Source organism: Piliocolobus tephrosceles, chromosome 8 (genome assembly GCF_002776525.5).
Source record: "Piliocolobus tephrosceles isolate RC106 chromosome 8, ASM277652v3, whole genome shotgun sequence".
Taxonomy (NCBI): domain Eukaryota; kingdom Metazoa; phylum Chordata; class Mammalia; order Primates; family Cercopithecidae; genus Piliocolobus; species Piliocolobus tephrosceles.
The window spans coordinates 11,793,322-11,807,714 of record NC_045441.1 but is presented as its reverse complement, the minus strand read 5'-3'; the positions used below and the strand labels follow the sequence as shown (position 1 = coordinate 11,807,714).

At 51.1% G+C, this 14,393-nt stretch overlaps 1 protein-coding gene across 1 annotated transcript in view; it reads left to right on the top strand.

The window, feature by feature from the left end:
- Positions 1 to 14,393, top strand: part of SRRM3 (serine/arginine repetitive matrix 3) — a 51,088-nt gene that overhangs the window by 10,479 nt on the left and 26,216 nt on the right. The window contains exons 2-4 of the mRNA XM_026456663.1: positions 2,585 to 2,686; positions 14,092 to 14,220; positions 14,303 to 14,383. Coding sequence (XP_026312448.1) covers positions 2,585 to 2,686; positions 14,092 to 14,220; positions 14,303 to 14,383 — 312 coding nt within the window. The remainder of the gene's footprint in view (positions 1 to 2,584; positions 2,687 to 14,091; positions 14,221 to 14,302; positions 14,384 to 14,393) is intronic.

The following is a 14,393-nucleotide window of genomic DNA, read 5'->3' as shown; positions in this document are numbered from 1 at the left end:
TAAGTTATTCAAAAATATACAATTAAGTTATTATTCACTGCAGTTACCTTGTTGGGCTATCCAACAGTAGGTGTTTTTCTGTTGTTGTTGTTTTTGTCTTTGTTTTTGTTTTACTGTTTTTTTAGATGGAGTCTCACTGTCACCCAGGCTGGAGTGTGGTGGTGCAATCTCAGCTCACCACAATCTCCACCTCCGGGGTTCAAGCGATTCTCCTGCCTCAGCCTCCTGGGTAGTTGGGATTACGGGGTGTGCACCACCACACCCAGCTAATTTTTTATATTTTTGGTAGAGACGGGTTTTCACCATGGTAGCCAGGCTGGTCTTGAACTCCTGACCTCAGGTGATCCACCCACCTCCACCTCCCAAAGTGCTGGGATTACAGACGTGAGTCACTGCACCTGGCCAGTAGGTCTTATTCATTCTATTTTTTGGTATCCATTAATCATCCCTACCTCCCTCACCATGTTCTCTGTCCAAGACAATGACCTACAGCCCAGGGAGAGCAGAGAGAAAGGTCTGGGGCAAATAAGCCTTAGTTGTTACCGTTTGTTGGGCACCTACTCTATGCCAGGCACTGTGCAAAGTGCTATAAGGGCATCACCACCATGAATCCTCTGACAACCTTGAAAGGCAGGTTGTGTTCCCATTTCACAGATGTAGAAGCTAAGGCTAGAAAAGTTGTGTAGTGGCCAGGTACGGTGGCTCACGCCTGTCATCCCAGCACTTTGGGAGTCTGAGCTGGGCGGATCATCTGAGGTCAGGAGTTCATGACCAGCCTGGCCAACATAGTGAAACCCCATCTCTACTAAAAATACAAAAATTAGCTGGGCATGGTGACAGGCACCTGTAATCCCAGATGTTTGGGTGGCTGAGGCGGGAGAATCACTTGAACCCGGGAGGTGGAGGTTGCAGTGAGCCGAGCTCGCACCACTGCACTCCAGCCCAGGCGACAGAGCAAAACTCCACCTCAAAACATAAAACTTAAAAAAAGAAGAGAGAGAGAAAAGAAAAGTTGTACAGGTGTACACAAGTGTATAGAAGTGTTGGGTTGAAATAACTCAGAGGCCTACGGAGGGTCCCTCCATGCCCAGGGCATCTTGCTGGGAGAAGCTGGGGACCCCAGGGTGACATCTGGCTACTGGACAGAGAGGCCTCAAGTGTGACCACCACCTCTGAGCATCCCCTGCCCTCGTATTTTTCTAGGTCAAGCCTCTTAGCTGAGCCACGGGGGCCAGTGATGAAAAGGAGAGCCTAAAGAGTACAGCAGTCCTGTTTTTGAATCCAGGCACCTGCCATTTCCCAGCTCTGTGAGGCTGGGCAAGTCGATTCACTTTGCCTTAGCTTCTACATCTGTGAAATGGGAATGTGACCTGCCTTTCGAGGTTGTCAGAGGATCCCTTCAGTAACAGCTGCTGGGCACCTGCTATATGCCAGGCACAGGGCCAGGGCTGCATGATCAAAGACCTCCAGGGGCAGTGTGGACACAGGCTGGAGGGAGAGACCCCAGAGGAACTGGAAGGCCAGGTGGCGGCTGTCATGGAGGAGCAGTGAGAGAGAATGACCACTGACCCCAGGAGTGGGAGCAGGGATGAGGAGTAGATAACCGCACTTTGGTCCCTAGACTGAGACTGGGCTTAGAGTGGGAGGAGAAGGGGAATAGAGACGTCAGGGACTTCCATTGGAGGCCCAGACATCAGCCATCCCCTACCCCAAGCCAGCAGCAGAAAGAAGGAATGAAACTACCCCTTGCCCCCCGACAACCCCCCTACAAGCCACTTGGCAGCCTTACTCTTGCAGAAATGGGGGTGCTTTGAGGACCGCCCATGGCTGTATAAGGATCGGATGTCACAGAGGCCAGCAGAAAAGGCTGTGTATGTCTCAAAGCCAAAATTCTCACTCATCCCCTAAAATTCTCGAAAGAGCCACTGCAGTCTGGATGTGGGAGGGAGGCCGGCCCTGGGGATGGAGGAGGGTACGGAGGAGGGGCTCAGCCTCACCTGAGGGGCGAAGGGGTCACCTCTCCCCACCTCTGGGAACAAGTTTTCCTTTTGTCTGTTTTGTTTGTTATTTGGTTGGTTGATTGAGCTGGTGTACAATGTTTTGTTGCTGTTGTTGTTTGCTTTTTGAGACGGAGTCTCTGGGTCGCCTAGGCTGGTGTGCGGTGGCATGATCTTGGTTCACTGCAACCTCTGCCTCCTGGGTTCAAGTGATTCTCCTACCTCAGCCTCCTCAGTAGCTGGGATTTACAGGCGCCCACCACCCCACCCGGCTAATTTTCGTATTTTTCGTAGAGATAGGGGTTCGCCATGTTGGCCAGGCTGATTTTGCGCTCCTGAGCTCAGGTGATCTGCCTGCCTTGGACACCCAAAGAGCTGGGATTATAGGCGAGAGCCACTGCACCCAGCCAGGCTTGTGTACAATGAACTTGAGCTTCCTCAGTACTCTGTGACCTTGGAGAGGTTATTGCAAGCTGGAGTGTGTGCTTGTGACCCAGGGGTTGGGGGGAACTGGGCTGAGTGGGGGGTAGGAAAGAGGGAACCAAATTCGGGAGACCAGCCCCTTCACCCTCTCTGTGCCCCCGCAGGTATTCGGAGGAGGAGATACGGCAGAAAGTGGGGACATTCCGGCAGATGCTGATGGAGAAGGAGGGAGTGCTCACCAGGGAGGACCGGCCTGGGGGCCACATGTGAGTGCTTACCTCTGTGCAGATCGGGGAGAGGGAGTGCAGGCTCAGGCAGCAGCTGGGTACTAGAGGGGCCTGTCCAGGTGCTCCCTCAGGTGGCTTGGTCTGGTTGGGGCTCAGGTGAGGGAGTAGAGAGGAAGAAGAGAAGGAGGAGGAGAGGAGGGCATGAACTCTGCCCACTGGAAATGTTGGCCTGGCCCAGGGACACCTGGACATCACCAACGGCCTCCTCCTACCCACCCTGGGTCCTACCTCTGGCTCAGCAGTGGGAGGAGTGGAGGAGGCAGCCCAGATCTCAGCTCAGGGGATTCTGAGCTGCAAATCGGAAGACTTCAGATATGCCCTGAGCCCAACATTGTCTCTGGCTGACAAAGTGACCCCAGGCAAGCCCCAGTGATTCCCTCCTATAGAAATGAAATTTGGGCAGGGTACAGTGGCTCAAGCCTGTAATCCCAGTACTTTGGGAGGCCAAGTCAGGCAGATCACTTGAGGTCAGGAGTTCGAGACCAGCCTGGCCAACATGTCGAAACCCTGTCTCTACTAAAAATAGAAAAATTATCTGGGCATGGTGGCGCACGCCTGTAATCCTAGCTACTTGGGAGGCTGAGGCAAAAGAATTGCTTGAACCCAGAAGGCGGAGGTTGCAGTGAGCCAAGATCCTGCCACTTACTCTATCCTGATCAACAGAGCGAGATTCCATCTCAAAAAATAAAACAGAATAAAATAAAATAAAATTCGGAGTAAGCACACACTCTGGGAAGTAAGAGCCCACACACCAAATCCCACTGCTACCATGACCAATGACTTGGTGGATAAAGAGGGTGTAAGGCTGGGCATGGTGGCTCCCGCCTGTAATCCCAGTACTTTGAGAGGCCAAGGTGGGAGGATTGCTTGAGCTCAGGAGTTTGAGACCACCCTGAGCAACATGGTGAAACTCAGTCTCTACAAAATACACAAAAATTAGCTAGGCATGGTGGGGCAGGCCTGTAATCCCAGCTACTCAGGAAGCTGAGGCACGAGAATCACTTGAACCTGGGAGGCGAAGGTTGCAGTGAGCTGCGCCACTGCGCTCCAGCCTGGATGACAGAGCGTGACTCTGTCTAAAAAAAAAAAAAAGGTGTATGGCTTTGCTGAGGTCACGCTTCTGCCTCCTGTCACAGGATAGGAGGAACACCGGTTTGCTCTGGGTCTCTGGGGGGGCCTTGGATCAAACAGGCAAGTTATAGCAAGGCAAATATTGTCTCAGATCAGAGGCGAACTGTGAACCACTCAAAACCATACAAACACTGGAGGAGGCTGCATTACGAGGGTGGGCACAGCCTGTGCCTGGGAGTGTCCAGCCATGGCTGGCCGAGCTCCATGCCTGGCAGGCACTGTGTGCTCAGGCAGTGCTGCTGAATCCACTCAGATGGGCCTTCCCCTTGTTCACCGTTTCCCCCGCCCAGCACCAACATCTCATGTTTCTCTGGCTAGAAGTAAAATTAGCTGGGGTATGTGGTGCATGCCTGTAATCCCAGCTACTTGGGAGGCTGAGGCCAGAGAATCACTTGAACCCAGGAGGCAGAGGTTGCAGTGAGCCGAGACCGCCCCACTGCACTCCAGCCTGGGCGACAGAGTGAGACTCTGTCTCAAAAAATAATAATAATAAAATAATTTTTAAAAATCTTAGCCTACATGCAGGAATGGGTAAAAGTCTCTTAAACAAAAATGGAGTTAACTATATTCATTAATTTGCTGTTCTGCTATCCCAGCAGACCTTCTGAGTGATTCTCCTGTTGCAGTCATCTTTATTTATTTATTTATTTATTTATTTATTTATTTATTTATTTTTATTTATTTATTTTTGAGACAGGGTTTTGCTCTGTTGCCCGGACTGGAGTGCAGTGGCATAATCTCAGGTCACTGCAACCTCCATCTCCCGGGTTCAAACTATTCTCCTGCCTCAGCCTTCTGAGTAGCTGGGATTACAGGTGCATGCCACCACAGCCCGGCTAATTTTGGGGTTTTTTTGGAGATGGAGTTTCACTCTTATCGCTCAGGCTAGAGTGCAGTGGTATAATCTCGGCTCACTGCAACCTCCACCCCGGGGGTTCAAGCAATTCTCCTGCCTCAGCCTCCTGAGTAGCTGGGATTACAGGTGCCCGCCACCATGCCCGCTAATTTTTCTGTATTTTTAGTAGAGACGGGGTTTTACCATGTCGGCCAGTCTGGTCTCGAACTCATGACCTCAGGTGATCGACCCACATCGGTCGACCCACATCGGCCTCCCAAAGTGCTGGGATTACAGGCATGAGCCACCACGCCCGGTCTTAGTCATCATAAAGGCTGGCAGCGCTGTAGGAACAGACAGACCTCAGTGGGAAATAGGGAAACCCTTCTTGCAGACTTTCTGTATTGCTGGGTAGTGAGGGGTAAAGTATTTCCCAACTTACCCCACTTACCCCTCATCTCTCTGGCCAGAGTAGGAGGAAAACAGAAACGGAGGCAGGCTGCAGCCTGGGTGATGAAGCAAGACTCCATCTCATAAATAAATAAATAAGATTAATACATGTAAAGTGCTCATCGCACCTGGCGCCTGGGTCAGTAATTATCATAATATGGACTGTGTCATATTGTTGCCCCGCAGTCTGAGAAGCAAAGGCAAAAGCTCAAGGCCGGATTCATCTCTGTTTCTGTCATCACTACCCCCACCCAGGGCCCCTGGCAGGCCTGGCAGCCTGGCTAAGTGATGAGCAGAATCCCTTTGCCTGGATTCCTTGCCCCCTTCCCACATCTGAGCCCTTTCATCTGTCAGTTGGCCATTGTGCTCCTGGCTAATGGGAAACAGGACCAGTTAATTAGTGAAAGTGCTGGCATGAGGAAGAGCCACCGGCAGTCTGCTCTGCCCACGGCGGTCAGCCCGACGCCCGTCTTCTGTGGAGCTGTGTTTCACTTCCACACGCTCTTTGTCCCTTTGTGGCAGACTCTGACTGGGTCCACTTTGATCAGCTCTGTGGGGCTCAGTTTGTTTTCACAAGAGGATAAAACTTCTCCTGCCTACTCCCCAGACATGATCAGGAGTAAACTAGTTAGCAAACATGAATTTAAGGCTGGGTATGGTGAATCACGCCTGTAATCCCAGCAGCACTTTGGAAGGCTGAGATGGGAGGATCGCTTGAGGCCAGGAGTTCCAGACCAGCCTGGGCAACACAGCAAGACCCCATCTCTATTAAAAATTAAAAAAAAAAAAAAAAAAAAAAAGGTTGGGAGCTGTAGCTCATACCTGTAATCCCAGCATTTTGGGAGGCTGAGGCGGTTGGATCACTTGAGGTCAGGAGTTCGAGACCAGCCTGGCCAACACGGTGAGACCCCCGTCTCTACTAAAAATACAAAAAATTAGCTAAGCGTGGTGGCACACGCCTGTAATCCTAGCTACTCTGGAGCTGGGAGGCTGAGGCGGGAGAATTTCTTGAACCCAGGAGGTGGAGGTTGCACTGAGTCGAGATCACGCAACTGCACTCCAGCCTTGGCAACAGAGCGAGGCTCTGTCTCAAAAAGTAAATAAAAACAAAAATAAATGTTAAAAGAAAACATGAAAATTTAAGAGCATAAAACATTAAACAAATCTAGGACTCAGAAAGCACACACCCACAACAGTATCTATCAAGTTGGAAGGGGATGAATGAGCTGGAAGACCTCACGTTAGCTTACATCTCCAGCAGGGAAGGTCAGCCAGCGCATTCAAGGGCTGTGTCATTTGCACATGAGTTCTCAAAGCCAGTTGCTAGATGAACTTATATAGGTGTTCGTTTGTTTGTTTTTGAGACAGAGTCTCACTCTGTCACCCAGGCTGGAGTGCAGTGGTGTGATCTCTGCTCACTGCAACCTATGCTTTCCAGGTTCAAGTGATTCCTCTGCCTCAGTCTCCCAAGTAGCTGGGATTATAGGCATGTGCCACCATGCCTGGCGAATTTTTGTATTTTCAGTAGAGACAGGGTTTAGCCATGTTGTCCAGACTGGTCTCGAACTCCTGACCTCAAGTGATCTGCCCACCTCGGCCTCCCAAAGTGGTGGGATTACAGGCGTGAGGCACCATGCCTGGCCTCATTTCATTTGATTTGTAGAAATGGGATCTTACTATGTTTCCCAGGCTGCTCTCAAACTCCCAGCCTCAAGTGATCCTCTCACCTTAGCCTCAACTTATATGCCTTACTAAAACTTGACATTATAAGGAATGTTCCTTTTCTACTCTGCACCTCAGTTTTCTCATCTGCAAAATGGAAGGGGGTGCAATTTCTGTAAATCATTGAGGAGCTATGAATGGGACTGTAAACTGTGAAGTACTCTTTAAACATTAAAGAACAGGCCAGGCGCGGAGGCTCACATCTGTAATCCCAGCACTTTGGGAGGCCAATGCGAGAGGATCACTTGAGGTCAGGAGTTCAAGACCAGCCTGGCCAACATGGTGAAACTCTACTAAAAATATAATAGTTAGCCGGGCATGGTGGTGGGCACCTGTAATCCCAGCTACTCAAGAGGCTGAGGCAGGAGAATGGCTTGAACCCAGGAGGTGGAACCTGTTGCAGTAAGCCAAGATCGCGCCACTGCATTCCAGCCTGGGTGACAGAGCAAGACTCCATCTCAAATAAGTAAATAAATAACATTAAAGAACATTGTTCTTGGCCAGGCACGGTGGCTCACGCCTGTAATCCCAGCACTTTGGCAGATTGAGGTGGGTGGATCACCTGAGGTTGGGAATTTGAGACCAGCCTGACCAACATGGAGAAACCTCATCTCTACTAAAAATACAAAATTAACTGGGCGTGGTGGCACATGCCTGTCATCCCAGCTACTCGAGAGGCTGAGGAAAGAGAATCGCTTGAACCTGGGAGGCGGAGGTTGCAGTGAGCCAAGATCGCACCACTGCACTCCAGCCTGGGCAACAAGAGGGAAACTCTGTTTCAAAAACAAGCAAACAAACAAAAAAACAAAAAACATTGTTCTTAGTGGTAGTGTCATCTAGGAGAAGCAGGATAGGAGAGTCTAGGGTTCTAACCCTGGGAGATCCCACACAGCACAAAGCCAGTAAAGGAAGCCTCAGCCCAGGTCCATGTTTATCCCTGGGACTTTCAGGACAGGCTGTATCAGAAGTTTCCAAGACCTTGTGTCTGCTCCTCTACTCTGTGCTCATCTTTTTTTTTTTTTTTTTTTTTTTTTTTGAGATGGAGTCTCATTGTCACCCAGGCTGGAGTGCAGTGATGCAATCACAGCTCATTGCTGCCTTGAACTCCTAGGCTCAAGTAGTCAACCCGCCAGGACTACAGGCATGCACCACCACATCTAGCTAATCTACATGATTTTTGTACAGATGGGGGTCTTGCTTTCTTGCCCGGGCTAGTTTTAAACTCCTGGTCTCAAGCAATACTCCCACTTAAGCCTCCCAAGTCGCTGGGATGACAGGCGTGGGCCACTGTGCCTGGCTAAACTGGGCTATTTTGAGACGGAGTTTCACTGTTGTTGCCCAGGCTGGAGTGCAATGGCACGATCTTGGCTCACTGCAACCTCTGCCTCCCAGGTTCAAGCGATTCTCCTGCCTCAGCCTCCCAAGTAGCTGGGATTACAGGCTTCTCCCACCATGCCTGGCTAATTTTATATTTTTAGTAGAGATGGGGTTTCACCATGTTGGTAAGGCTGGTCTCGAACTCCTCACTTCAAGTGATCCTGTTGCTTCAGCCTCCCAAAGTGCTGGGATTACAGGCACGAGCCACTGCACCCAGCCTGGGCTATTTTATTTTGTAAATAACTTTCCTCATTTTTGCGTCAGTATCAACTGAAGCTCTCTGCTCCTACCAGCTCACCCACACAATATTCAATGTGCCCTTAAGTTTTGCTAAAGGCTATGTTTTATGTGTCAGGCACTTTTGTGGCTCAAGACCTGTGTAGGGGTAATGGGCCCTGGAAGGATGGGGTTTCATGAGCTGAGGGCATTGGGAATTTTAGGGGCAGGCATAGGAGGTAGGATGCCACCGGCCTCAGGAAGAGGAGCATGGAGAAGAAAAGAGAAGTTTAAACAAAGGAATGTGGGGGTGTTCGGCTCTGCACAAGCCGAGGGATGACATGAGCCTCTCCTCTGTCACCCCAGAAAAACCTCACTATGCACTGTGTGACATCAAGGCATCACACAGCTTAGGAATTGGGACTTGTTTGGGAATTGAATGAAGTTCTTGAGAATGGCCTCAAGGCCAGCTAACCCTGTCATATTTGGGTAATATTATTTTATTATTTTTTCCTTTCTTTCTTTTCTCTTTTTTTCTTTCTTTCTTTTTTTTTTTTTTTTTTTTTTTTTTGAGATGGAGTCTCGCTCTTTCACCCAGGCTGGAGTGCAGTGGCGCGATCTTGGCTCACCTCAACCTCCACCTCCTGGGTTCAAGCGATTCTCCTGCCTCAGCCTCCCGAGTAGCTGGGATTATAGGCATGCACAACCATGCCCGGCTAATTTTGTATTTTTAGTAGAGACAGGATTTCTCCATATTGGTCAGGCTGTTCTCGAACTCCCGACCTCGGGTGATCCGCCCGCCTTGGCCTCCCAAAGTGCTGGGATTACAGGCATGAGCCACCACATCCAGCTATTTTTTCTTAAAGATGGGGTCTCGCTGTGTCACCCGGGCTGGACCGCAGTGACATCATCATAGCTCACTGCAGCCTCAAACTCCTGGGCTCAAGCCATCCTCTGGCCCCAGCCTCCCAGGTAGCTGGGACTCTACAGGTGCATGCCACTGTGCCCTGCTTTTTTTTTTTTTTTTTTTTTTTGGAAAGACAGGAGTCTCACTGTGTTGCCCAGGCTGGTCTCAAATTGCTGGCCTCAAGGGATCCTCCCACTTTGGCCTCCCGATGTGTTGGGATCACAGGCATGAGCCATCACACCCCGCCTGGTTACATTTTTTAAAATACAAAATCAGGCTTCAAAGAGTCAATTAATGGGTTCCCTAAAAATGTGTCTTTCACCCTGTAGCTGTGGCCTGCCTCCCTTCCCTCTGTCTCATTTTCCGTGTTGCAGCATCTTTTCTTCCCCGAAGAGGTGTTGGTGTGTAAGTAGCAGCAGAGGCCCCTCTGTTTAATAGTAGCTACCCCTTCCCGGATGATAGTTATAGGCCAGGCCTCATAGACAGCATCTTACTTAATCCTCTCCTCAAAGCTGGTCTGTTCTTTTCGTCAATGTATAGGTATGACCGAGAGCTTAGTCATGCCTGGATTCAAACTCTGTGAATCTGTTACAGGAAAGGGGTTTGATCTAAACCCCAAGAAAGGGTTCTTGAATCTCACTCAAGAAACAATTCAGAGGGAGTCCACAGTGCAAAGCAAAAGCAAGTTTATTAAGAGAGTAAGGGAGGGCTGGGCGCGGTGGCTCACGCCTGTAATCCCAGCACTTTGGGAGGCTGAGGCAGGTGGATCACAAGGTCAGGAGATCAAGACCATCCTGGCTAACATGGTGAAACCCCGTCTCTACTAAAAATACAAAAAATTAGCTGGGCGTGGTGGTGGACACCTGTAGTCCCAGCTACTTGGAGGCCAAAGCAGGAGAATGGTGGAAACCCAGGAGGCAGAGCTTGCAGTGAGCCGATTGTGCCACTGCACTCCAGCCTGGGCGACAGAGCGAGACTCCATCTCACAAAAAAAAAAAAAAAAAAAAAGAGAAAAAAAAGAAAAAAAGAGTAAAGGAATAAAAGAATGGCTACTCAGGCAGGGCATGGTGGCTCATGTCTATAATCCCAACACTTTGGGAGGCCGAGGCGGGTGAATCACCTGAGGTCAGGAGTTCGAGACCAGCCTGGCCAACATGGTGAAACCCTGTCACTACTAAAAATACAAAAAATTAGCCGGACGTGGTGGCAGGTGCCTATAATCCCAGCTACTCGAGAGAATGAGGCAGGAGAATCGCTTGAACCCTGGAGGTGGAGGTTGCAGTGAGCCGAGATCATGGCACTGCACTCCAGCCTGGGCGACAAGAGCAAGACTGTTTCAAAAAAAAAAAAAAAGAATGGCTATTTCATAGACAGAGCTCGGTTGCCCATTTATATGGTTATTTCTTGATGATATGGTAAACAAAGGGTAGATTATTCATGCCTCCCTTTCTAGACTATATAGGGTAATTTCCTGACGTTGCCATGTCACTCTCGTCACTGTCTTGGTTTTGGTGGGTTTTGGCCGGCTTCTTTTTTTTTTTTTTTTTTTTGAGTTTCATACTTTTTGCCCCGGCTAGAGTGCAATGGCACAATCTTGGCTCGCTGCAATCTCTGCCTCCTGGGTTCAAGCAATTCTCTTGCCTCAGCCTCCCGAGTAGCTGGGATTACAGGCGTGCGCTACCATGCCTGGCTAATTTTTGTGTTTTCAGTAGAGACGGGGTTTCTCCATGTTGGTCAGGCTGGTCTCGAACTCCCGACCTCTGGTGATCTGCCTGCCTCAGCCTCCCAAAGTGGTGAGATTACAGGCATGAGCCACTCGCTAGGCCCTTGGCCGGCTTCTTTACTACAACCTGTTTTATCAGCGAGGTCTTTATGACCTGTATCTTGTGCTGACCTCCTATCTCATCCTGTGATTCAGAATGCCTAACCTCCTGGGAATATAGCCCAGTAGGTCTCAGCCTCATTTTATACAGCCCCTATTCAAGATGGCATTGCTCTGGTTCACATGCCTCTGACAAATCCAAAACTCATGTCCTTCATGTGCTGCGGATCCAAGCCCTCGCCTCTATTGCTGTGGTGGGGGGAGGGGTGAGCCAGGTGAACAGCACCCAGGAGTAAGGGGAGCTCTGCTGAAACCAAGGCTAAGCCTCCATCTTGGTGGTGGAGGGCACTGTCTGAGCCAGCTTGGATAAAAAAATGGAAGGTGGAGGCCACCTCCCTGGAGACAGGCCTCTGGAGGGTCACTTCCAGGCTTGTTCAAAAAAAAAAAAAGACCAGGCACGGTGGCTCACGCCTGTAATCCTAGCACTTTGGGAGGCCAAGGCAAGAGAATTTCTTGAGCAATCCTCCTGACTGAGGCCAGGAGGTCAAGACCAGTCCGGGCTACATAGTGAGACCCCATCTCTACAAAAAAAAAAAAAAAAATTTTAGGCCGGGCGCGGTGGCTGAAGCCTGTAATCCCAGCACTTTGGGAGGCCGAGACGGGCGGATCACGAGGTCAGGAGATCGAGACCATCCTGGCTAACATGGTGAAACCTTGTCTCTACCAAAAAAATACAAAAAACTAGCCGGGTGAGGTGGCGGGTGCCTGTAGTCCCAGCTACTCGGGGGGCAGAGGCAGGAGAATGGTGTAAACCCGGGAGGCGGAGCTTGCAGTGAGCTGAGATTCGGCCACTGCACTCCAGCCTGGGCGACAGAGCGAGACTCCGTCTCAATAAAATAAATAAATAAAATAAATAAAAAATAAATAAAAAATAAAAAATTTTAATTAGTTGGGAGTGGTGGTGTGCTCCTGTAGTCCCAGCCTCTCTGGAGGCTGGAGTGGGAGGATCGCTTGAGGACAGGAGTTCAAGGCTGCAGTAAGCTGTGATCGCATCACTGCACTCCAGCCTCAGCGACAGGGAGAGACTCTGTCTCAAAAAATAAAATAAATAAAATAAAAAATAAGAAAAGAAACTGCACAGCACCTATGACCTCAGCAAATTCTCCCAGCAGCCCTGAAATTGAGTTATCACTCTCACCTTCGAGAATAGGCTCAAAGAGGGACACGGCAGGCCCCAGGTCACAAGGCAACTCAGGACAGTGCAGGATGAGCTCTTGTCTGGAGCTTCAAAGCTCAGGCTCTTGCCTCCAGCCCAGCTACCTCTAGAAAAAAGAAGCGCTCTGAGAAGAGACTGTACGGAGCCAACATCTGTGGCAGAGGCTGGCTGGGGCTCCAGGAGCAGGGACAGGAGGCGTCTGGTCCCTGCTGAGCTAAAAGGAGAGTTCTGTAAGATGGATAGGGAGTATCGGAGGCCCCCACCCTCTGCCACCAGGCTTGATTGATGAGCACAGTCCTGCTGCAGGAGATGAGCAGCGGGGCCCCCTGGAGGCTGCAGAGGGGAGGGCGAGTAGAGGCTATGAATATTTCAGCGACAGAGGCCTGGCTGGAGGAAAGGAGGGGAAGAGGGGCAGGGAGGCACTCAGCCAGCAGGAGGGGCCTCAGGGACTAGAACACCCAGGTGAGGAAAGACCCACATCATTGAGAAGGGGCTCGGGGAGGGCGGAGCTAGGCCAGGAAGAAGGGACTCTGAGAAATTTAGAGTTCGCCGTGCGCGGTGGCTCACGCCTGTAACAGCACTTTGGGAGGCCGAGGCTGGCAAATCACCTGAGGTCGGGAGTTCCATACCAGCCTGACCAACATGGAGAAACCCCGTCTCTACTCAAAATACAAAAATTAGCGGGCTCCTGTAATCCCAGCTACTCGGGAGGCTGAGGCAGGAGAATCACTTGAACCCAGGAGGCGGAGGTTGCACAGAGGTGAGATTGCAGGAGGTTGCAGGAGGCAGAGGTTGCAGTGAGGCGAGATCGGGCCCCTGCACTCCAGCCAGGACAACAGAGTGGGACTCTGAAAAAAAAAGAAAGAAAGAAAAGAAAAGAGAAATTAGGGTTCAGTGAGAGAAAGGAGGAATGGGGATGGGGTTCCCAGAATAGGACAGTAGGGTTAGGGGCACAGGGATCAAATGGGAGGTTCACTGAGGGGGAGGGTCAATGAATGGGGCTGGGATACAGAGGGGATTCAGTGAGGAAAAGTAGCCTCATATAAGGAGTAGGCACACACACACACACCCCACCCACGACTGCAGGGTGGCTCATGACTGGAATCCCAGCACTTTGAGAGATCAAAGGGGAGGATCGCTTGAGGCCAGGAGTTCGAAACCAGCCCAAGAGTTTGAAAACAGCCTGGCCAACATAGTGAGACCTTGTCTCTGCAAAATTTTTCAAATGAGCCAGGGTGGGGGTCCAGGCCTGTAGTCCCAGCTACTCAAGAGGCTGAAGAGGGAGGATCGCTTGGGCCCAGGAGTTCAAGGCTGCAGTGAGCTATGATCCCACCACTGCAACTCAGCCTGAGCAACAGAGCAAAACCCTATCTCCAAAATTTTTTTTTTTTTTAAAAAGAGGAGGGGGCTTACTGAGATGGTGAGAACTTCGAAGGGGTGCAGGCTAAATAAGGGGCTCGGTTATCCTCTTTCTTTTTTGCAAAAGATTGTACCGTGAGGTCGGGGACCTGTAGGGGATGTGCCCCGTTGGGTTCCCCAAATCTCTGCCTAGCCCTGTAAGGGCAGGGGCCGCAGGTGCCCCTCGCCCCTCCTCCAGCCGGGTAGCAGCCCGCAGACTTGGGGGGCTAGGTCAGGCCCCCCGCGCCAGGATAAAGGGGCGGAGAAAAGCCGTCCCAAGACGGGTGGTGAGCGTCCTTGTCGCCGGCAGTGTGGTGGAGACCCCGCGGCTGACCGAGGGCGCTGAGCCGGGCCTGGAGTACGCGCCTTTTGACGACGACGACGGCCCGGTGGACTGTGACTGTCCCGCCGCCTGCTACCGCGGCCATCGCGGGTACAGGTCAGCGGCCGCCGCGGCGGGGGTGGGAGGCGCGCGGGGCTGCCCCCCCTCACGGCCCCCACCCCCGCCCCTTCTCCCCCAGGACCAAGCACTGGTCTAGCAGCTCGGCATCGCCCCCTCCCAAGAAAAAGAAGAAAAAGAAAGGCAGCCACCGGAGAAGCCGGTGAGAGCCG